The following is a 25537-nucleotide window of genomic DNA, read 5'->3' on the forward strand; positions in this document are numbered from 1 at the left end:
CATATGCAAATCAGTCTTGATCCTGCTCCTCATGGGAACAGTCCAGCCTGAAATGCCAGGCCAGGTCCTCCCTGGATCCGCAACAAGCATCCTTGGCCCAATTTGGTGAAAACCCTCTTCATCAGCCAGGCTTGCTTGAATCCAGTGGCACAGTGAGAAAGGAACCCACGTCTGGGCATACCCTGGCCACTTATGGCAACTTTAGAAATACAAAAGACTGATGGACAGCATGCTGAAACTTTTCAAGCACTCACATCCAGTCACAGATCAGGTTTAAATCCATCATTCTTTTGCTCACCATGCCACCCCAGTTTGGACCCAGCCATTTGCAAATCAGTCTTTATCCTGCTCCCCAGGGAAACAATCCAGCCTGAAATGCCAGGCCTGGTCCTCCCTGGACTGGAAATAACTATCCTGGAACCGGTTTCGGGGTATCACCTCTCATCCGCCAGGCTAACTTGAATCCAGTTGCACAGTGAGCAATTTTGTGGTGTTGCGAGGTTTGACAAAGCCCCTATTCAAAGCAGAGTAAGAGGTTTACATACTGCTATTATTAGGCTATCTGGACCTAGTAATTTGTTTGAATGTATCAGTTTTATGCCTGATAATACCTTTTGTGTTTTTGTTTGTTTATCTAATTTATTTGTACAATGGCTGGAGCCGGAAGAGAGATGGAATTGTTCCAGGAAATGATCTATTTCCATTTTATCCAAAGATTTAATGGTATATAATGTTTTATAGAAAGATTTGAAAGAATGTTCTAGCTCTTCTGTGATCCCTTGACTTCCAGTGTTCTAAGATTTGCTATGGATCCTCTAGTTCTTTGTGCTCGGAGTGTGAATGCCAACAATTTATATGCATTGTTTCCTTATTCATGAAAGCATTGTTTTAGATTCTGTTAGAAATGGAGTCTTTAGTTGGCAGTCAGGTTACCCCCTGTCCAAGCAAGGACCCTCACTCTAGTCAGGGTGAATGAGAATTACACTCAGTTAACCCCCGCTCACCCCATTGGTAGCTTGGTATGAGCAGGTAGGCTTAACTTCAGAAGCAATGTGCAAAGTATTTGTACCAACACACACAGTAATACAGTGAAACACTACAAAATGGACACCAAGCCAGTTTAGAAAAATAGGTAATATTTATCTAAATCAAACAAGACCAAAACGAGAAAAATCCACGATATGAATTTTCTAAAGAATAAGAGTCTTAGGGGGTCATTCTGACCCTGGCGGTAAAAACCGCCAGGGCCGACGACCGCGGGAGCACCGCCAACAGGCTGGCGGTGCTCCCATGGGCATTCTGACCGCGGCGGTACAGCCGCGGTCAGAAACGGAAAACCGGCGGTGCACCGCCGGTTTCCCGCTGCCCTGGGGAATCCTCCATGGCGGCGCAGCTTGCTGCGCCGCCATGGGGGTCCGAGCCCCATACCGCCATCCTGTTCCTGCCGGTTTTGGCCGCCAGGAAGAGAATGGCGGTATGGAGTGTCGTGGGGCCCCTGGGGGCCCCTGCAGTGCCCATGCCAGTGGGCCCCACAAAGATTTTCAGTGTCTGCCATGCAGACACTGAAAATCGCGATGGGTGCAACTGCACCCGTCGCACCCCTTCCACTCCGCCGGCTCCATTCGGAGCCGGCATCCTCATGGAAGGGTGTTTCCCGCTGGGCTGGCGGGCGGCCTTCTGGCGGTCGCCCGCCAGCCCAGCGGGAAACCCAGAATAACCACGGCGGTCTTTTGACCGCGCAGCGGTATTCTGGCGGGCCCCGCCAGGCCGGCGGCTACCGCCGCCGGCCAGGGTCGGAATGAGGCCCTTAATCCATTGAAAACAGTGGGAATGCTATTGTTACACAAAGTATCTGGTTAACGTAAAAAATAAAGGAGTACGGGCGGGCGTGTGTCGGAAAAGGACAGCAATGCGTTGGTTCCTTATTCCCAAGTGAGGCCGTGCATCATCTCCTTCTCTGGTCGGGTCAGCAATGCGTCATTTTTCTCCCCCACAAGAGAGCAAACTTTGATTTTCAGATGGGACACCTCCGATCTGCGCATAGTCGGGTTGGCTTGGACGCCAAGGGACGTTGCGTGGAAAATTTGGTCGCACAGTATCAGAAAACTGCGCTGCATGGGCTTTGCGTTGTTATCAGCTTCCGTAAGCAGGTGTTGCATGTCGTTTCTCCAGCCACAATGCATCAATCTCCCGGCCACAATGAAGGTGGAGAGTCGATTTCAGCCTCAAAGCTGGTGGTGTGTTCTTTATCTGCCGCGTTGTAGAAGAGAAGGTGCATCGAAAATTTCCCTGCACTGTGTTCTGTGCGTGGATGTTCAATTCTTATCTACCAACTTCACCTTTCAAGGGCCTTGGGACTGGATAGGTCATCACTTGGCAGGGCAGCAGTCTCAGCAGAGATTCCAGGTGCTAGCAGAAGAAGTCTTTGATGCCCCTGAGACTTCAAAACAGGAGGCAAACTCGGTTCAATATCTTGGAGATTCTTCTCAAACAGGAATATACCACAAAGTCCAGTCTTTGTCTCCTTTCACTGGCAGAAGCAGCAATTGCAGGATAGCCCAACAAAGTGCAGTCACAGGCAGGGGCAGCAGTTCTCTTCAGCTCCTCTCCTTGACAGAGGTTCCTCTTGAATCCAGAAGTGATCTACTCTTCAGGTTTTTTTTTAGTCCACTACTTGTACCCCTTTCTGCCTTTGAAACTTTAAAGAAACGTATCTCTTGTTTGTAAGATCCTGCCTTGCCCAGGCCAGGCCCCAGACACATAGGAGGGGGTTGGAGACTGCATTGTGTGAGGGCAGACACAGCCCATTCAGGTGTAAGTGACCACTCCTCCCTTCCCCTCCAGCCCAGATGGCTCACCAGGATATGCAGGTTATACTCCAGCTCCCATTGTGTCACTGTCCAGAGGAGAGGTACAAACAACCCATCTGTCAAACTGACCCACACAGGGAATCCACAAACAGGCAGAGTCACAGAATGGTTTAAGCAACAAGATGCCTACTTTCTAAAAGTGGCATTTTCAAACACACAATCCAAAAACAACCTTTACCAAAAGATGTACTTTTAAATTGTGAGTTCAGAGACCCTAAACTCCATATTTCCATCTGCTCCCAAAGGGATTCTGAACTTTAATAATATTTGAAGGCAGCCCCCATGTTAACCTATGAGAGAAATAGGCCTTGCACAGTGAAAACCGAATTTGGCAGTATTTCACTGTTAGGACATATAAAACACATTAGTATATGTCCTACCTCAAACATACACTGCACCGTGCCCATGGGGCTACCTAGGGCATACCTTAGAGGTTCCTTACATGTATTTAAAGGTTTCGTTTAGGCCTGGCAAGTGGGCGCACTTGCCAAGTCGAATTGGCAGTTTGAAACTGCACACACAGACACTGCAGTGGCATGACTGAGACATGTTTACAGGGCTACTCATGTGGGTGGGACAACCAGTGTTGCAGGCCCAGTAGTAGCATTTGATTTACGGGCCCTGGGCACCTCTAGTGCACTGTACTAGGGACTTACTAGTAAATCAAATGTGGCAATCATGGAAAAGCCAATTACACATACATTTAGGAGCACTTGCACTTCAGCTCTGCTTGGCAATGGTAAAGTGCCCAGATTATCAAAAACAGCAAAAACAGAGTTCAGCACACATCACCAACCTGGGAAACAGAGGCAAAAAGGTAGGGGAGACTATGCCAAGGATGCCAAGTCTAACAGATTCATAATGTTTTTCTCTTACTTCTTTATTCCTGGTAACGACAATCAATCCCTTAATGATGCTATTTCCATGTCCTTGGTCTGAGATATGCTTATTTTCTGTTTTCTGTACAAGAATGGTTTCTAATCTACATTCTCTGTCTCTGATAGATAGTCATATGGTTAAACCTCTGAAGGTGGTTTTAAATTCACCCCAGTGATTATTTAAGGGTGTGTCCTGTGTGTCATTTTCGGACTTTTGGAACAAACAATTAAACTAAAAACATTATACCTTTCTCATCTGACCTTTATCTGAGACTTCCTCAATTACTTTGGGAAATAAAAAATTGAATATGCCTACCCCCAGGGTGAATAATGTTTTTAGCATGAACCTTTGTCCATACCTTGCATTCCTCAAAATCACCCTGACCTGCCCTCAGTGCCTCATACCCCAGGATTGTCGTTGGAGTAGCTCTTTGCACCGTAGCCCACACATCATATTCTCACCTGTATATCCTACTTTCCTACTACCTCCCCTTACATCTTCAGTATGCGCGCTTGTTGCGACTCCATCTTTTAATGCAATTTCTTCTACTCCCACCAGCTAATTTCTACCCAAAAGCAGTGTGTCTTTTTAGTAGTGGAATGTCCTAAACTTTCTACTTCTCAGCTTGTCCCATTGGTTGCATGATGGCCTGCCAGGTGGCTATGCTGAAATGGAGCTGCATAAGATGTTCGACGATCTTCCAGGCCTGATTATTCCTCTCCCTGAGCAGGTAGCTCATGCAAAGTTCTCTCTTTTGCTGACAGGACTGTTATTTCCACTCCTTTCTAGTTGAATTGTAACACCCATCGACATTGTCAACTGATATCTTATTTGTCTCTTTGTGATTTTCGCGTCTCCTTTCTATATTCTTACTTCTTTGTAGAGATACTGCTGCTAGATCCTGGTATGTTGATAGGGCACTGAGGCTTGCGAACCAAACCTCAGTGCCAGTATTCTAACCCTACGAGGTATATGTTTCATTGGCTTACACCCAATTGATATGAATTTACTTACTTATCAGTCACTAGTATAGGGAACCGGTTGTACCCATGGCCTATAAGTTAAAGGCTGCAGCACCTATTGTGTTACCCTGGCTGTGACAACGTGAAAACATATCTCACAGCCTTCCATTGCAGACTCACAGAGCAGTTTGAAACTGATAACTCAACCTTGCCATTTATTCTAATGGCTAAGCCCAAAACTAATTTTTTTATGTATATGTCACCACTTCAGCAGGACCATTGAGTCCTAAGGTAGGGTGCAGAATATTAAAGAGTATGACATGTATTTATATATGTTCTTACAGTAAACAAAAGCCCAAACTGTAATTTTTGCTGTTGCATTGGTCAGTACAGGGTTACATGCTGACAACTCAGCAATGCTAACCTCTGAATGGGACTATTAAAGCTGATACTTCAGGGTATCAATATGACCACTACATTAAACATGACTTGATGCCCAAGTCGAATTTAATGTACCTTTATAAGAAACACAACTAATAAAATATTGCCACTCTGTTGCACTAAGTCTTCGTGTGGTCACTCGTAGGTGTTAGCCACCAGACAGCCTTCTGCCCTCTTGGGGAGAAGTGTGAATGACTCCGAGATGTATGAACAACAGAAGCCTGCCATTGGAAGAAGTGTCACCCCTACCTGGCAGGAAGGCACACAGGGTGTGAACCCAAAAGGGGAGCTTCAAAGGGCAAGCCATTTCTGAAGGGCAAATGGAGAGTACACATGAGAGAGTCTGTTCTTTTTTTGAGGCAGACAGGCTGCTGTCAGGGACAGAGAGGAGAGACAAGTTGCACAACAGTTTTTTCTGTGGGCGTGCAGCCCTCAGGTAGCCACGCTTCTAATGTGGGCTACCAAGCTACACACACTGAGAGAGGGGTCATGCCATATTGGGAGTGGGCAGAATAGTGCACTCTGGTATAGTCTGGGTCCCGTGCTTGCTGTGCCACCAGATTCAAGCTAGCCTGGCTGATGAAAGGTTATACCCTGAAACCAGTCCCAGGGGGCTTTTATCTGGTCCGGGGAGGACCTGGCCTGGCAGTTAGGGCAGGACTATTCCCATAGGGAACACGATCAGGACTGATTTGCATATGCCTGGGTCCAAACTGGAATGGTATGGCAAGCAAAAGAACTGATGGATTAAACCCAGATCTTTGACTGGGGATGAATGTTTGATTTGTTCTGCATTACATCCATCATCTGTTGTTTTTGCTTTTGTCACCCCAAGTGGGAAGAGTATGCCCAGACGTGGATCCCGTGTTTGCCATGCCACCAGATTCAAGCTAGCTTGGCTGATGAAAGGTGATACCCTAAAACCTGTCCCAGGATGCTTTTATCTGGTCCAGGGAGGACCTGGCCTGGCAGTCCGGGATGGACTGTTCCCATAGGAAACAGGGTGAAGACTGATTTGCATATGGCTGGGTCCAAACTGGAATGGCATGGCAAGCAAAAAAACTGATTAAACCCAGATCTGTGACTGGAGGTGAATGTTTGATCTGCTCCATCATCTGTTGTTTTGGCTCGTGGAAAAGTCACTCCTGAGACCCATACAAAAGAGTTGGGCTCCAAGAGTCACTTGGCTGACTTCCTGTTACATCACCAGGGCAACAAAAGCTGAAGAAGCATGTTCTGGCCAGCCAATATCCACAATCATCTGTTTGCCACTGACCACTGACATGCAGTCGAGACGACCATATATGGATGTTTAAAAGTGGCACCCAAGTCTGACGGACCTGCGAGAGTCATCAGAGTGCAGTTTGGTTGCCTAAGACGGACACTAGCCTTCACCAAAGGAATCTGCATGTTTGGCTGTGACCAGAGACCAATAGTATGATGGCAACTGAACTTTTGTTGGGCCAAAGAGGACTTCAAGGGACATTGAAACCTGTGGCCAAAGCTGCCCTGCTTGGACCATGGACAGAGAAGTAGCCCCAGCAAGACCACACTGACCGTAGAGCATACTCAACATCTTACTGCATCTTCAGAATCCTGTATCCCTTGCATCAGTACACCTCCATTGAAGTCCCTGGCGGTTTGAACATAGCATCTTGAACTGAATTTGACACCACTTTGGGCCAAGGCAACTGTCCAAATACTCCTTATTGGCCCCCCTGACCTTCATTATTCAGTTGTGCTCTGCTCAAGTGGACCAGAGAAGCCAAACACAATCCTTTAAAGGTTTTACAAAGTTTCCAAACTTTCTGGTTACCAATGCTTGTTCCAGTTTTTTTTAGTGAAAAGCTGATACTACCTTTTACTTACAAATCTGTAGCTCCAGATTCCTCTAGTAGAATTTCTTCATTTTGGTGTCATTCATTGAAATCCATAAACGTAAGTTATATTTTCATAAATTTGTGTTGGATTTCTTTAATTTTGCCCACCCTTACTTATTTTGTTGCTGTGGAACTTCCCATTTGTTCCTTTGTTTAAACATGACTGCTCAATGCTACAACTGTTGAGGGGTTGAGCTATGCTAAAACAATTGAGCCTGACTAGATGCAAGTTGGTTTAGTGTGTGTATTCCATGGTGAGGTCACATAACCACAACCACACCATACAATACACCACATTTTGGCACATCCCTTTCACATTATTACAAGTGAATTAGGATATAATACACTTGTAGTAAGGTTATCTATTTTGTTTGTGGCTAAGTACCCACCCACTAAACTCTAAATCAGTCCCTATCTCATAGCATTGCTATTTCCTTGCTTCTTGTTCACCCTACGGGGTCATTTGATTCCAACTTGACAATCCAGTTTGTCCATCAAGAAGGACTCGAATAAATGTGTAATGTAATTTAATGTCATCTCTTTCCGTTCCCTTTTTCAAGGCTCTTATCTGAATGTTATTTCTTCAGGATTTCTTTTCGAAGTTTCACATTTTGGTAGAAGCCATATATTTTGGACTTCCAGTTGAGACATTGTGGAGGATCCGATTCATCCAATTCCCCAGCCGAAAATTAGTTGGCTTTCCACTTAATTTAATCTCTTGTCCATAGTCTGCCATATATTTGCCAGTTTCTGACAACAATCTTGGAAGATCATCTGAGAACGACCTTTACAAGTCCACTTTCTTTGTGAGTAAACAGTCTTTTAGATCTTCTTTCATTAGCATACTTGCCAATTTGGCTACTATTTAACTGTTTTCTTTCTGTGCGTTTCCGACTCCGGAGGTATGTGTTTGAAAGAACTTCTGAATTGGAGTCAATTGGTTTTCCCTTATTCCCTGGCACAGGAATTCGTTCCAATGACTGTACAATGGATTGGATGTCTGTTCACTATTCTGTTAAGACTGTCGCTTTGGCAAGCCACCCAGAGTATCCGGAGTGAGCACACAGTTTATGGTCACCATTGTCCTTCTTGTATCCCCCTTCGAGTTCACATATATATGAAGGGGCACCTTACTTATATAGTTCATTATATCAATAAATGTTTCAACCTCTCCTTTTTTCACTGCTCACCTCAGAAGGCTTCAATAGAAAGCTCAATGCCCCTTCTTTCTCATGTTTACTATTAATAAATTACCCATGCTCAATTGCCCTGTCCAAAGACTTTTGGCACCCCTATGCATATTGTCATGAGGGTATCTCATCCTTCATTCACTTTGCGCTTTCATTTTGTGTCCTCAGTGTCATTGTGCTCTACCCACCCAGGCACTCGCCCGCCTCCTTGACTCTCCAGCTACTACCAAATTCAGTCTGATCACATCTTTTTAGTTCTCGGGGCTTCTGGTGTCTGCACATGAAGAAACGGAGCAAACCGGTGACTCCACTTGAATGCACATAGGCCAGGCTCGCCTAGGCATTCTCCCTCCTCCAACTTCGGCCTTGGGCCAGGCTACCACAAGTGTTCTTGCAACGGTCCGGATGCTCTGTCTCTCTTCTGGGCATTACCAGCCACTTTCACCTACTCTGCCTCCTCGCTGGCTCCATCCATGTGGTTCTCGAATCTTTCCCTCTGCATGCAGTGTCTCTATCATTCCTCAACACAGGAGGGGTGTCAGGTCCACCACATCCCCACTACAATCACCTGAGGCAAGGGAATAGAAATTTCGGGGCTAAGCCTTGACCAGCTGCCATCTTGGCCAAAACTATGTTTTAGTGCTTTTTATGTTGTATGTCACTGTTTCTTTATTTGGGCCCAGCTAGCTACATGAAACTCTCTCCTGGTACTAATTGTGCTTGTACATTACAAATAATAAAAGACATGTTAAAAAGTCAGTGAAGACATTTACTGCACCCACCTAAAAAAGGTTTTTGCATCGGGCAAATAGATTCCAGTTATTCCATAATTATGTATCTATATCCTACATCCAGTCATACTTTTAACTAACAACACTTGCTGAGACTTTCGAACTTATTGTTGCAGCACTTAAAATTGGGAACCTGAAGTCCCAGAAAGTAAAGGGCAGTGGGTTAAAAATGTCAAGACTGGCTGGTGATGTCAGATGTAACATGGGGGTTGGTGACAATTATGCACCCCTTCCTAAAGCATTCAGAGAATGTAATGGCAGCTTATCAAACTCCTCTTTCTGTCCTCTTATGCCGGTTGATTTTCTTTGTTGCCTTTCTTCTACTTTTTTTTTTTTACTCTGAAAAAAGACACATAAATGAGGCATATTTTGACAACAGGGTGTTTATAAATGTAGGTAACAATGAGTACCATGTTGTGGTAGGTGGTCCTAAAGCTGGTTGGTACACATGCTTGGGTGACTAGGAGAAAAATGTATCAGTGGGAAATAAATTCCCCTCGTGACTTGGCGTTCGTGTTTATAACTCTCACTTTCCCTGAAAGGCTGGGTGAGCATATATACAGTAAAAAGCAGGCGACGGAGGGGACACATTATATTCCTTTATTTTGTACTAGATTTGCTCTTCAGTCTCAACCATTTCCAATCATATCGCTGAGTTTACTTTTGTTTGTTTCTCCCCTCACTGTTCCATGAAAGGTGGAACCTTCCATTACACCTGCATTCTTTTTCATGGACCAGGGTAATGGGATCATGGATTATCAACATACAAGTAAAGACTCGATCCCTTGCCTCTTGCAATCTCTATTTTTTTATGTGTGTTCTACATTGCAAAATGACATGCTGTAACTTCTTACAGTTGTATGGCGTGTGCAAGACAATGATCAATTCAATAAATGAAATAAAAGAAAGGGTATACCAGAAATATGGCAAACTTACTTCAAAGTCAAGGTCAGAATAACGCGATTTTCTTCTCTATTAAGCATGAGAAAAAAAGAAATGAAGAAGTTCATTAAATACATGTATTTCTTGCCTAAACATTTCTAAGTGACTCATAGACAATCGTATCACCAGTCTGCAGTAAGCACTTTTCTCACATGGCCCTATAAAATGTAGTCATGCAAGCCACTGCACAGCAAGTAAACTGCATTTGTCCTTAGTTAATCCCATTTGGAAGATCAGATCACGTAAATTGCACCGGTACAGGGCAATTTTGCACCAGGCATGAACGAGTCTGTTCGGCCCGCTGTCATTAACGTTACTAGACTAATGCTGTTCGGCCATATACTCTAAAATATACATATGGCCACCCACCGCTGGTTTATGACTGCTTTTGAGGGTGCATACTCCTCACGATCATCACCAACCGAAACGGTGTCTCTAAAGCTTTATGATACATTTTGTGCTAAAGTTCCAACCACCCAGTCTACCATCTAGAGAAATTCTAGACTCGCAACTCCAGTTTCCAGGGTACATGACTACGCAAGGGACATTGTCCTCTGGCCACTCGAGGAATCCAAGTACACACCTGTAAAATAGCATTTTTAAACTTGTTCAGTCAGTGGAAATGTCTCTGCACTATTACTCAGTACTACTGCAAACACACCCAGACCTCATGCATAATTGCTTTACGCAAGTGCTATTAACGTGATCTGACCCCAGAGGTCTGTGCAAATTTAATCGTTAAACCTGGGTACAAAACATTCCTCTTTTAATCTTCTCATTTTTAAAGCTTTTTTTAACCATCGTGATTGTGCAAAAAAGTGTACAACACAATCTTTCTTTGCAAAAAATAAAAAAATAACAACTATGGTGTAGTTTACGTGCCTGCACCGGTAATGATAAATTCAGCTCTAGACTGCAGTTACGACCAAAAGTGGGCGGATACTGGGTGATACTGTCCTATGTTGACATTCACAAGGAAACACACCCTTCAACCATGCATTTTTTAAACAAAAGATAGAGTGAATATATATATTTTTTCACGTGAGAGTTGTCCCTCGACAAGTCTACCTGCTGTGACTGAGGGTTTGTTGGCAGTGTACAAATTCATCGATTGTGAACTCGTACCCTTTCATTAGATAAAAGTCTGGCTCGACAGGAAGTGCAAGCACACAGTACTTGTCTCTGGTAGAAGGAAAGGTTGCTTACCTCGGTCCCAATGCTAATTTATTCATTATGAAATCATACAGTCCTGGTTTGGGACGGAGGAAAGACAGACCTGATCCATGGCGTCGCACTTGCTTTGTGGGTCAAACGCACCTTCAGTTTTCAGTTTTTCAGTTCGCTGCCAACTTCTTAAAACCAAATGGACACAACATTTTGTGGGAAAAGACTAAGGGGGTGATTCAGACCTTGGCAGACGGCGGAGGCCGTCCGCCAAGGTTCCGCCGCCGAATGACCGCACCGCGGTCAAAAGACCGCAGCGGCCATTCAGACATTTCCGCTGGGCCGGCGGGCGCTCTCCAAAAGAGCGCCCGCCGGCCCAGCAGAAATGCCCCTGCAACGAGGACGCCGGCTCAGAATTGAGCCGGCGTAGTTGCAGGGGTGCGACGGGTGCAGTTGCACCCGTCGCGTATTTCAGTGTCTGCAAAGCAGACACTGAAATACTTTGCGGGGCCCTCTTACGGGGGCCCCTGCAGTGCCCATTCCATTGGCATGGGCACTGCAGGGGCCCCCAGGGGCCCCGCGGCACCCCCTACCGCCATCAAACCCGCCATGAACAGGATGGCGGTAGGGGGTGTCTGAATCCCCATGGCGGCGGACCGCGCTCCGCCGCCATGGAGGATTCAATGGGGCAGCGGTAAACCGGCGGGAGACCGCCGGTTTACCCTTTCTGACCGCGGCTGAACCGCCGCGGTCAGAATGCCCTCGGGAGCACCGCCAGCCTGTTGGCGGTGCTCCCGTGGTCGGTGACCATGGCGGTCACCGGCCGCCAGGGTCAGAATGACCCCCTATGATGCCAATTATATTTCATGGGTTGGTTTAGAGTTATTAAAAATCCAAACATGCTTGAAATACTTTTTGAGAAAGGGACTCAATTGGTATGTAAGCTAAAGATCTTTATTATTGCCTAAATGATGACATTCCATGGTCACTTCTAACAAAAAAGTGATGCAATTTACGGAGGCTCAGGAGTAACCTTAATCTCCATGTGATACTCTATTGAGTACATCATCATATAATCAGGATTTGACTTTTCAAAACAGCACCTTGAGATCCCATGGGAGAGAACCAGAGCTATACAAATTGGTGATTGATTGATTGATTGACGGCTTTTGGATAACGGTGTAGACATAACTATTAGTAATGTATAGCCCCAGAATATACGCTACCTCAAAGGTTTTTGGACATATAGGTCGTGCTAGTCAATCAGACAATATTCAAGTATTCCAGTGTCATTTAACATCGATCGAACAAGTTTGTCTGTTCCCGAATATGTATTTGAAATAGTGATCATATGACTCAATTATACGACATGATAGATTGGGAATGTCAGTGCGCAAAAATGAAAATGGCACCCGAATTTCCCAAAATTGAATACATCAACATTTCTAGATATGGAGCCTGCATGGCATAACATGCTTACATAGCACTTAATATGCCACAGTGCCAGGGGCATGTCAAATGCCACCATGGTACAACAACCATGCGCTGCCAATGGTGACGGAGACTGCATGACATTACACATTTGCAGAGCACGTCGTGCGTCACTGGTACATCACAACACAATGCTGATGCCCCTACACTGACTGCACAGCCCCCCGAAGAACAGAGTGATTCTACTCCCTACTTAGTAAACAGGAACATAGCTATGGTTTCACTGACAGGACGATTGCACTTAGAAGTATAGGCATACCACGGGTGTATGACTGGTGTACATTCAAGATGCAGTGGGTATTTTTTTAATTAATCACATCAATGAACAAGTAAAAATAGAAATGTACGATCCATTTTTATAAACAGAGGTATGTGCATTCCACATAACTTGACTAAGGGAACACCTGCTCCTTGTACCTCATTGAGAATTTACCTGTATGGATAGATTAAGCAGGCCTTCCATGCTCATAAAATTTATGCATATACGTGTTCTGTGTGTTAGTCCATCCAAAATTTAAGGTGAAATTTCACTATTCCGTTGGTCCTTAAAGCTCACGATGTGCATGTTTGACCATCTTGACAGAACATGTACAGATGCTGGCACTCCTATTTCTGGACATGAGTTTGCTGTGTTCTAGGATTATGACACGAGGTGTCAATTCACCTTTGTCCTACCAATGATTTACTTGTGGGACATTCAGATATTTTGCTCTTATATTGTTTTCTAGTTCCAAAGAAAAAACTACATGCATAAGTTCAGTGTGACCTTTATTAACACAGTTGTGGTAAGGAAGCACACGCGTGATTGTGGGGCCGACTATTTATACCTTACCAAAACAGATCAGAGGGCTGACCTGGAGTATAAAACACATTTATAGGTCCCGAAGATTGCCATAGACCTGTTTCGGGAGCTAGGCGGAAAGAAATATGCCGACCAACATCGAATAACTGTCGGTTTATGGGATTCTTGTTTTCTGGAAGTCCCTATCTTTTTAACCATACAGTGGATGGTGCAAACAGGGAAATAATAAACTACCAATATGTCAAATCAGAGGTGATTTTAGGATTTCACCTAGCCTCACCCAATCTGAAAGCATTAGAATACAAACAGATTGTAGGAGACTTCAAATCGATGTCCATTTGATCTTCATACTCAAAAAACATCTCCAAGAGGAGATCCCCATAGAGCCCATTAGGAATTGCACAATTCACACCAACATCGAGCATGACCCAGTGTCGAAGCATTCCACCTTGGTGGGAAAGGACCAGTGCATCCTACAGAGGATACTACTCGGACCTGCTGCTTGGTGTTACTGGAAAAACATCTACCTTTCAGCACCCTTTTCAGGGTGTCACATCGTTTTGGTGATGTACATTACAAATCGAGTCCATAAATAAAGTGACAGGCCTTCACAATGATACAAGTCGACATTCTGCCCAGGAATGTGGGGAGTTTTCTACACTGCCCATTAATGGGTCAGCAGGAATACATATTTAAAAAAAAACACAGTCTTTGAATTGTCACAAAATATGCAGCAAATACATCCCAAATCACATTCCAGCTTATAACCTTCAAAAGTCCATTATTTTATATTATAATATTATATTACATTTCCACTTTCTGAAATAAACACTTGCATAAGCGTGAGCCTTTGAACACGCATAACACTTTCTGTGAATCTTAGTATGCATTTTTTTGGCACTTACTTTTACATCACAAAATGATGATGAACGGACTGCTGAAACATTTCAAACACTCAGTCACAGGTCTTGGTTTAATCCACCATTCTTTTCCTCACCATGCCACCCCAGTTTGGACCCAGCCACGGTCTAATCAGTCTACACCAGGGGACTTCAAACTGGGGGGTGGGCCCCACTAGGGGTGCCTCATGTGATCTCAAATGGGGCGCCAGTCACTGGCCGAAAGGAGTATTGTGCTGATAACATTGCTTTTTTAACGAGGGAAAAATGAGCAGGAGTATACTGCTCTGTAATGGGCAACCACTTTTTTAATTTATATCCGAGCTGGGTGTTTGTGTTAAAAGTGAGGAGACTCCAAATATTCTTCAAAACCCTCACCCACATTTCTAATAATCATGTTGTGGTTACTGTTACATGTTAGTAAGGCCTGTCTGGCCAGAATATCATGTTTGGCAAAACATGAATTTAATTGCATTTTTAAAAAGATAATAGAACTTATATGCAATGTTTAAATATGCATAGACATATTTAAACATTGCCAACTTAATAGAATAGTTGTGAAAAATTCTGAAGGGACCTCAGTGATTTTTTTTCCCAATAGAGGGGGCGTGGCATTAAAACATTTGAAGACCACCGGTCTAGAACCTGTTCTCCAAGGGAACAAACCATCCCGAAATGCTGAGCCAGGATGTCCCTTGACCTGAAACAAACATCCTACGACTGGTTTTGGAGTATCACTCCTCATCAGCCAGTCTAGCTTGAAACTCCAATGTAACAGTGAGCATGGGACTCATCTCTGGGCATACCCTTCACACTACTTACTTTTACATGTAATGAGACAGCATGTATATTTGTTTACATATGCAGTGAACTCAACTTAATGTTTGAATTATATTTTGCCTTTCAATGTGTAATTCACTGCAGTATTCCTTTTTTTAATCCTAATCTCTAGAGTGGACACACAAAATAATTTTCTTCCATATCATTTATTGCTGGCCCTCACGCTGGGATGTCCTCCCTGGACTTAGATTGATCTGCATCCGATTTGCATAATGAGTCACTAGAAACTCGGCCATCACTGTTGTGCTCAGGCATTTTGGCATAATTAGATGCACGCCTCTGTTTCCACCAGGCGATCCTGTTTTCAATCCTGAAAGCACTGGAACACAGCAAGAACAGGAAGCCTGCACACATGAGGACTAATTATAACATTTGCCTACGTAGAAACAGTAGGTGATATGTTGAAATCCCAAGTAGCAGTTAAAAGTTGTTTATGAGATATCTTCCATGTTGCTTTGATTTAAAATAACTCTGTGAATACATGCACTTTAAAACAATAAATTAAGCAACACAAAGTGCTAAAACCATTAGTGCACATGTAGTGTATAAGCCTTTAAAATTAAATTCAATAAAATAGCTGCTGATTCTGTTTTCAGTAGTTAATCAAAAATGGCTTCACAGGTAGCATTTCACAGCAGGGTCAGGTATCAGCATTCATACAGTTTATATTACCAACCCTTCGGCAAGACATTTTCTGCATGCCTTGCTACACCCTACTGTACTTCTCCTGGTACTGGCTTTGTTGGCCAGCTACCTAAATATATTGGATTCCTTCTAGATTAAGCATTCTAACTCATACATATTAAATGCCACTGAGATTGGTTCTGGATCGCAAAAAGAGGACTATGAAAGTTACCTGGGTGCACAGCTGTTGTTTGCACTCACTATTCATATAGTAGGGGCAGCAGACATTATATGAAACCAATTACACAAGCCCACATTTCACATCTGTGCAATGTGAAGGGGACAGCCCCTCATTTACACGAGGCCATGTTTCAGTTCATGAAGTAGCACCTTTTCGCAGTGCTTAGCCTACATTACAGACATAGGCCTGTGGGCAAGAATGCTCTCAGGGGGTGAACTAACTGTGCACCACTTAGGAAGGGAAGACACATTCACGGACTGCATTCTGATGAGGGGTAGGGGAATTTCTGCCCCTCCGCCCCACTCCAAAGGCAGTCTATCTCTAACTATTGCAAAAGAGGGTGCAGCTGTTTCTACCACAACTCTAGCTTTTACTGAAATTCTCTGTTCGGCATATGTGCTAACTGAGAACAGTGGGCGATATGTTAGTTAAAAATACCAGGATATAAGGCCAGATCCTGACTGAAGGCCGCTGAGCCATGGCCAATTGGGAAACACATATGTTCTTGTTGTCCACTTTGAGTTAACAGCATCCTTCCGAGGGGAGATGTTGAGAACTAAGACTGGGTACCAAAGACGCTTGTTTTGTTTTTATGGTTACTTCAGGTGTTCTTTACTGATGTCAATTTTAGCACCACTTGCTGTGTTAAAGGTTGGCATTGACATCTATTGAAGAGAGCATTTCTCATGCATGTTGCTCTGAGTATTGCATTCAATTTGAAATTGGGAGCAAAGAGCAACTGTTCCCAATTTCAGATTACGATCTGAGCAAAAATGTATCAATTTAGTTGTAAGATTTTGGTCATGCACATTCTTACAAAATTTACCTAGAGGAAATTGCCCTGCAAAATCAATGCACAAAGTGGAAGAAGATCTTGTTTTACCTAGTTAGAAAGACACATTCTCTGTCCGAGAGCTCAGAGTTGGATGCAAAAAACACTAATGTGTGGTAACTAAACTACCCCACAATAGTTTTTTACAACCAATTTTTCAGGCGACCTCAGAATGATTGGCATTTATTTAGGTTATTCACATAGCATATTCCTTCATCATGCTCACTAAAAATGCAAATGTATGCAAACACATCTAGAAAACCAAATATGTAACAGCCGCACACTCTCTCACTCTCTCTTACGCACATAACTAGACTCCTATTTATTTCTAGCCAGCAGTTAATTGATTGTCTTGTCTCTATAAGGTCATATGATGTTTACTCCATAGTCTATCCCAAGCTTCACAGGGCACACAGAGCCAGGTAAAGGCTAACAGCCAGGCACACAGCCAATTCATTTATCTAATGCAGTAGTTGATCTTCAATGGTGCCAGGATAACTTTACAAAGGCCCACCAGTTCCTTGAAAATGTTGACGATTTTTCGATTGATTAGAACTAGATTTAATGTAGGGATGTGCTTAATGCTCACCCAGTGCACAGTCACTCCATGGGGTCTCGTAGTTCCCTCAGTGGTGGGGGGAGGGGTGAGGGCACCTTTGGATAACCTCTTCACTTAATCTTTGTTTTTTTTTATATTCATAATGTGCCATTTCATATTACTCTATGACAATAGATGTGCAGTTACACCACGTGTAGGAATCTCATGAGCTCTCACAAATTTTATGCATGTAACTTAAATTTCACATTTGTTTATATCGATGTCGCAAATATTTTTTCATAATTTAGCTGTCTTAACCCACTCCCCACCCCAATTACCCTCCCATCTGCTTCACTGAAATAGCACAGAAGAGAGAAATTGGAATACAGTTTTAGCACATTTTCTCTGAATGGACCATTCCGATTTGAAAGACCATCCTAGAAACTGCTCCTAGGTAACATAACATTACAAAACGCTCTTAAAATTAAAAGAACTAAAGCTATGTATACTTTGATAACTCATTAGAAAATAAAACGCAAATAGTCAGAGATAACCCAAAAGCAGGCTTACTACTAGATGGGTATTGTTCGGAAAATTGTGCGATCGTCCACTCATGATAATCTATTCGCAACTATTTGGTTGAGTAAAACACTTATCGCCGTGGAAACTTCCATCCTGTCGATTCATCTGTCTGGCATCAGTGCTGATTTGCAGTGTCATGCATGCCAACAGTTTAAAAAAAAAAAGGTATCTGAGAAACTAAGATGGCAGTTGATGTAGTTTGCTACTCTGTTGCCTTACTATTACCGAGGATCATTTTGAGAGATTTTTTGTGTGTGGTGTCCTGAAACCCAGTCAGATGATCTGTACAGTTGTTGTCACAAATTGCACTTACTTTCAATTTTGGAAAATGTGCCGGTACGACAGAAAAGTCACTGTCGAAAATGTAGGTCTGAATGCTGGAAAGAGAGTATTTCAAAAGTTTTCAGGTAATATTCCACATCTGAAACAAATGTAAAACAACTCCTGTCTAAAGAATGAGAAAATGCATTTCAAGGGTGGTATGAGAAAATCGTATAGTTCATATGGATTCAGCTGATGGACTTTCTCCAAAGAGAACTATATTTTCTATGTGGAGCAAAAAATAAACATCTTGCCATCATATGCACATGTCCATTCTCTACCTAGCAGAAAACTGAATGAGTACATTTAGGCAATTAAAAGTCGTACCTCAAATCTACTTTAAACCCATAACTAGTTTTTTTGTATCTTGAAAGCATCCTAGGTTTACTCCTGGTAATAGAAGGTGCTAAACCGTATGTACTGGAAAGGTGTTTACAAAGGGAGAAACATAAAGAAATAGAAAATAGCCAGCAAAAGAAAAGGCAATGTGGCATGATATTTCTGCATGTTTGTAGTCCCTTGAATCTGTGACAGTACAAGTTCCCAGGATTGTCCAAATACATCTTTGCTGACTGCAAAAGTAAATAAAGTAAATAAAATGCAAGCATAATCCTACAGGCATACATTTGATATTACCTTTATGAATCACTACCAAAATCACCTTTACAATCCCGAACATCCGTGTCACCAATCACACACAGTCCCTTTTCATCACAATAAAATATATCTCCAGTCATCTTACCAAGCAACCCATGCTACTTTACTTATACATAGGCTCTAATGCCGAGAATTCCATTTTATAAAAAAAGAGAACATGGTAAATCATCTCTCTGTTATCAGCTAATCACTCTGCACTCCAAACCACCAAAGCAAAACATCACAAAATGGTGAACCTTCAAGCTAATCAATCGGGATTCTCAAGTGTCCACCACAGCCTGTTCAAACCCTTTGATATTCAATACTGTGCCACTGGTCTTAATGCATAAAACAATGTCCCATACCTGCAAGCCACATAGCAATGAACACTGTTGACATTTCACTATAACAAGAACGCTTTTCTTCGCTAATAATAGAAACCGAAGCCTCTGACTTGAAACTCAACATAGACCTGGAAATCCACCAAAAACTCAAAATTATTAGAACAGGGTTTAAACCGCCATTCACCAGGAAGACCATATTTCAGGCAGTCGTCTACTGAAGGAACTAGTGTAGTATATAAAGAGTTAGCATGCAGATCTAAATGCTGCAGTACATATTCTCAATAACGCTTATTCTTGACCCATGAGAGTTCCCATTTTACACATGTTCATACTAATGGAATTTGATTGGTTTATACACAACTGGCTCCTCACTTTCCTGAAGAAAGACTATCATTCAAATAAATTGAATCCTCAAGTACAACAGGCTCCAAGCACGTGTGTGGCGTTTACAAAGGCACTGGCTACATCACCCTCAAAGGTAACCTGTATTTCGAGCTGCTCAATAATAGCCATGCCCCTAATCCCTGCTTGCGGATGAGTGCGCTACATGGCTTTTCTGTTCATGGCAAAACTGATTTGAGTATGTGACATATTGCATTTCTGGCAGTCACATGGGGATGCTTCTGGTGCTTTTCTCTAGAGAACCGCAAAATCAAGAGAAGGTTGCACATCTTACAACTATCAATATGAAAACAGCATAACATAATATCCAGGTTCAGAAATAAGGATCCTATGAGAGAATCTTCCAAGGTAGTGTGGAACCTCTTTTTTGAATTTGGCGAACATAAGCGTTTACTTGCAGCTTTTGAGACCCGTTTTAAGTTTTATGTAGGAATAACATGTTTAAGTCTGTTGTAATGTATCCACTAGAAAACACGATTGAGTAGATGTCAAATCCTTGCTTAGCAGCCTGGACACTTTCAGGTGCATTTTCATGATCCTTCTAGGCTATTCCTTGCCCATCCCAATGAACTGTTGGACCTGGCCCTTTCTGCAGGGTCACCGCCAATTTTTTTGTCTCCCTCCTCCTATTTTTACTAAATTTGTTTTTGTTGCCCTTGGGATTCTGTGCACTTTTCCACTGCCAACCAGTGTAATGTGCTTGTGCTCTCTACTCTAAACATGGAAGAATTGGCTGATCCACAACTGGCATATTTAATTTACTTATAAGTCCCAAATAAAGTGCACTAGATGTACCCAGGGACTGTAAATGAAATGCTCTTTGTGGGCCTACAGCACTGATTGTGCCACCCACTTACATAGCCCTTTAACCATGTTTTAGGCCTGCCACTGCAGAGCCTGTGTGTGCAGTTTTGCCTGACATTTCAACCTGGAAAAAGTACCCTTCTGCTAGCCCTAAACATTCTTTTTTAACACATATAGGTCACCCCTAAGTTATGCCCTGGACAGCCCAAAGGGCAGGGTGCAGTGTATTAATAATGCAGAACTTGCACTTTTAAGTTTTCCATGTCTTGGTAATCAAAAGCTCTTTAATTCATTTTTCACTACTGCAAGGCCTATCTCTCCCATGGGATAGCAAGGGAGTACCTTTATTAAAATGTATATGCATAATTTCCAAATGGGAAAAAAATGATTCTTTGAAGTTTGGTGTCTCAGGAAGGACAATTAAAACCCAAAAGTACAGTGAAGTAGAATTTTAAATTGGAAATCTGAAAATAACACTTTTAGAACATTGGCATTTTCTTATTTAGCCATTTGGGGCCTGCTGCTTGTCTCTGATCACATGTCTGTCGTGGGTGACATCCTGGGCTTTGTGTATTCTCCATATACAGCCACACACAATGGAAGGTTAGGTATGACCGATGGGCATCCCTGGCAGAATGGGAAGGACTTGATGGGCCATCCTGGAAGGATGGGAGGGAGGAGCTACCCAGCCTCACTGACACCTGGATAGGCTGTCTCCTGTCCCCACACAAAGGGCGGCATACCCCCCAGGGTGAATCTGGAGACAGGACAGGAAGGGAGGACATTGGTAAACTTCAAAGGCTTGTCTTTGAAGTCTCTCCCATGTTAAAGGCACCACTGTACATAAGAACTAGACCTCAGACATAACCACTTCAGTACACTTTGTGACCTCTGGATATTCTGCCAGGAAGAAGGATTGCTGTGCTGCTGAAGGACTGCCACTCTGCTGGAATGTAGTCTGCTGGACTCCTGCTTTGCTGACCTACTGTCTGCTCCCCTCTGCTTGGCTGAAAAGGACTGGACCTTCAAACCTTAAAGCAGGAACCAATAGTCACTCAAAGGGGTAGTCTGAAGTCTTAGGGACATAAAAGTTCCAACCACCCTGCTTCTGCACCTCTACTCTGCCATCCGTGAGTCCATCCTGCCAATTTGTGCCACCCCAGCCGTGGACACTTGGAAGTGGGCATAAGGTGCTTACTAGTAAAACAGATGCATCGTCTCTACTGAGCAGTGCATCCTCAAGCAGAATAGACACATCTCCTCTATGGATCGGTGCATCCCTAAGCAGAACCGAAGCATCACCACTGCTGCGTTGATTGGACCTGTTGTGGAAGATTTGCATCACCTCCACATCTTGAATATGATGCCTCACCTTGGAAACCACTGCTGCATGATGCATTTACCAGCAAAATATCTTTGCATCACCCATCGACTGTAGCCTCAAGAACGACCACAGAACTCTGCATCTCACCCTCATAGTTCATCGGAAACAATGCATCACCTCAAGGGTGCAATGCACTCTCAACACCAGCATTTGCATTACAAGCCCCATCAAGAGGATCTTTGACACTGGCACACAGGACCTTGCAGTGCAGCCTCACCTCATCTCGGAACCGATGCACCACCTTGGCTATGCAATGTACCTTCAAAGTGGATCCATCCAACCCTCCACAACCAGGATTTAAGGTACTTGGTTCAGGTGTCATGACTAAGTTCCTGGTGCTGGCCCATACTCCATCGCAGTTGGCCTGAGCTTGTGACTGTCCTGGTCCAGCGTGACCAGATATCCCCAACAGTGCTTTGTATTTCTTTGTGTTATTTTTACTTAAAACTTTGAAATTCAATATCTCTGGTTCTGCTGATTGGATTTTTGCAATTCTAGTCTTATTTTATTCATTAAATCCAGGTGTATTTTCCTCACCTCATGTGGAATCTTTTGTGTGGCATTTCCACTGTTTTACTGTTTAAAGTGGTGCACAAAACCTTTACAGACTGACCTCTAAGTTAAGCATGACCTCTCTGTGCCAAGTTAGCAGAGGGTGAGCAAAGGTTAATTTAAGGTTTGCCTGTACCTTACACTGACTATGATTGTGGATGCTGCTTGATGAGGGCTCATACACTTGTCAACCAACAAGCTATTTTCCAACATAACCTCACTGAACCTACATTCCTGCAAAAGGAACAGTCATTTTTTGAAGTTATGATGCACATATTTTTTGAGACAACTGCTCAATTGCTTTCCATATCCACTTAGAATTAAGTATACGCAGTTAAGATGGTATTTTGCATCTATTTGTATTAGCAACATGACTGTAGCTTATTACTGTTCTGACATGTATTTAATAAAACCCTTATATGCCTTGAAACTCCTGATAGTAAAACCAACTTGGGAAAGATACCAAACATGAGTGAAAGGAAAAATCTAGGGAGCTTTTTTTGCCTCTGCTTCTATATAACAGTCTGTGAAATTTTAACACATTTGCATGCCTTTTAAAGAAGAGACCATCTGCATATACAGTTCATCAGTAACCCATAAGGTCACATGTTTGAGAGACAACTGACATTTTTTGCTTTACTGCAGCAATTTTCATATCATTAGTCACTTCTTGTGTGTGTTGTGGTGTCAGGTAGTGAATTGCAAATGAAAGTTCCAGATGATCTTAGTGGAAGTTGTGATATAGTCTGACAAGGAGAAATAGCTTAAACAGAGCCCTTTTGTCTACGTAGAGGGATGGCTAATCCCAAGACATCTGATTGTTGCATAGTCCTGTTAGAAAAGGGCTAGTTTCCAGGTTTTTATTAAAGGACTCAGGGTTAGTGGATGTTTTAGGGTTGAGCTTATTGCGTTCAACAGATGCATGTCAAGAGTTTTGATTGTGTGTCTTCGAAGACATTTTTTGGTGAAGCCATGTTTTGCCTTACTTTGTCTGAAAATCCAAACTCAGTGTATAGGGTGGAATTCAATTAAAACTATATTTTGGGTCTATTGACTTGTGGGATTTACCAGCAGTTCGGAGAAGTTTAAATGTTATTCTCTGCGCCACCAGGAGCCAATGGGGATTTTTAGGGCTGGTATGATGTGCTTGAATTTATTTAGACTGAGGCAGATTCTGATCACTTGATTTTTTTTATATGAAAATGTTGTAGGTTCTTTCTATGAGCCCCTAGGTAGTCCATGTTGCAGTGGTTGAGGCAAGATAGGATCAGTGCCATGATTAGTTCAATCCGATGTAAATGTTGAAGAGAGATGGCCCTTCAATTCAGTAAGATATACTGGTTAGTACTTTTTACTACTGTGCAATCTGGTGTTTGAAGGCAAGGCCTTTTACAAGCCAGATCCTATGGTTTCTTCATGATTTACTATGAATTGGTGCCCTGCTTAGCTCCATTGGCCACTCAAACTAGAGACTTCTTGTTGTGATCTTGCTTCGTATCAGGATTGTGTTTGTCACACCTTTGAGACGGTGATAGGTGCCCCTCATTCAATGGTAGCTTGGTTTAGCTATGTTGTCAAGTTCATACTCATGGTCATACCTTGGTTAAGAGGTTACTTAGTCACTTGTGAATTTAAATGTATGGAATTGAAATTGGTATAGGGAGATAATATGTGCTAGTGGTTTCATGCAAATGTGAAACAGTAATGGGGATAAGGCTAGAGCTTGGGAGACTACACACTTAATGGGTTTTATGTTCACGGAGAATGAAACCATTTTAATTTTTTGGCATCCAACTGAGAATAATGAGCTGCATCACTGAACTGCTGTTCCATTTGTCCTACCCACATGTTGAGCATTGAACAGGATCTTGTAGTCTACTGTGTTATAGGCCTAATTGTTCTTGAAAAAGGTGTGTTTTCAATTGCATGGGATGTTATGGTGGGCCACCAAAAATGCAAGTCGTATACACAATGTGCTATATATAATGTTTGAACAGACCTCAATGACTCTTTAGCTAAATCCTTGTGAATGACTGTACATCTGATGTCCACTGTGTTCACACCATCCTATTCAGATTACTTGTCTTGAATTTGTCATCCTATTGATGCCCTATGATCACTTACATATGTTGAAACATTATCGCTTCCTTAGCGGCACAACAAATCCTTTAGTATATTAAAAAAACTTTTAAATGACATCTAGTGGTGTGTTGCACTGTCCGTTATGGTATAAACACTTTTGCCAATGTTTTCAATTAAGGGTAAATCCTTGCATTATCGTTTGTATGTATAACTAGGTCTCTTATCACATAAGTATGTTTCACATCTGCCCTGAGCAATCTGCTTTTCAATGGTTTGTTCATGCATTTCCATTCTCTTCACTACAGGAATAAAGGATGTTTGTCCTTCTTCTAGGTCTATGTCCAGTTTGCAGCATTGCTGGTGCTCGTGATTGTTTATTTTTTTTGCTTCACTATATGAAAATGAAATATACATTGAATAACCAATTAGAACCATTTTTTTTAATTACACTGGTGTATTTAACCATCATACAAAGCATGCTCCCTCTGGTTAGCCTCAATCGAAGGTGTATCACTGCAGGTATTCTTAAATGCTTATGCTGTTAGGGGTAATTATTTGGATGCTTTATATACACAGTTATTAATGCAAATGCTATGCATGGAAATCTTTTAGGAAGTATGACTGTTGGTGTTCCAATAGAAAGTATCCTTATGAGCCACTGTCCTATTGGCCAATTGTCTCATGCATCACCAGCCTTAAATATTTCACTTTCTGGTGAAACCAGCATGTGAAAATAACTGATAGGCTGATGTGGAATACTAATGGCTATGATTTAATGTCTCTTGCCACTTACTCTCTTTTCACACCATGAGGCATCCTCTTCTGTTAACGGTTGTTGTTTCTTCCACTTGCAGTTTTTCATATTTCATGTTTCTCCCACAGTTCCATTCTTTGCTTTCCTATGTTTCACTTCTTGCAATAGTAGTCTCAATTATTCTATTTTGTTAGTATCTTTCCTCCACTAATACACATTGTACTGTGGAACACTTGTTCCATTTGCAAGAAATCTTTTTTTCCTCTTCAATTATTCCTTAAGCTTAACAC

At 42.6% G+C, this 25537-nt stretch overlaps 1 protein-coding gene across 14 annotated transcripts in view; it reads right to left on the reverse strand.

Moving 5' to 3' along the window:
• Positions 1–25537, reverse strand: part of ADGRB3 (adhesion G protein-coupled receptor B3) — a 1499072-nt gene that overhangs the window by 61273 nt on the left and 1412262 nt on the right. For 12 of the 14 annotated variants that reach the window (XM_069235737.1, XM_069235727.1, XM_069235726.1 and 9 more), the window contains one exon: positions 9950–9985. The exons of the other annotated variants lie outside the window; for them this stretch is intronic. In XM_069235737.1, the coding sequence (XP_069091838.1) occupies positions 9950–9985 (36 nt within the window). The remainder of the gene's footprint in view (positions 1–9949; positions 9986–25537) is intronic. 14 annotated transcript variants of the gene reach the window in all.

This window comes from Pleurodeles waltl, chromosome 5 (assembly GCF_031143425.1).
Source record: "Pleurodeles waltl isolate 20211129_DDA chromosome 5, aPleWal1.hap1.20221129, whole genome shotgun sequence".
In the NCBI taxonomy this organism is placed as follows: domain Eukaryota; kingdom Metazoa; phylum Chordata; class Amphibia; order Caudata; family Salamandridae; genus Pleurodeles; species Pleurodeles waltl.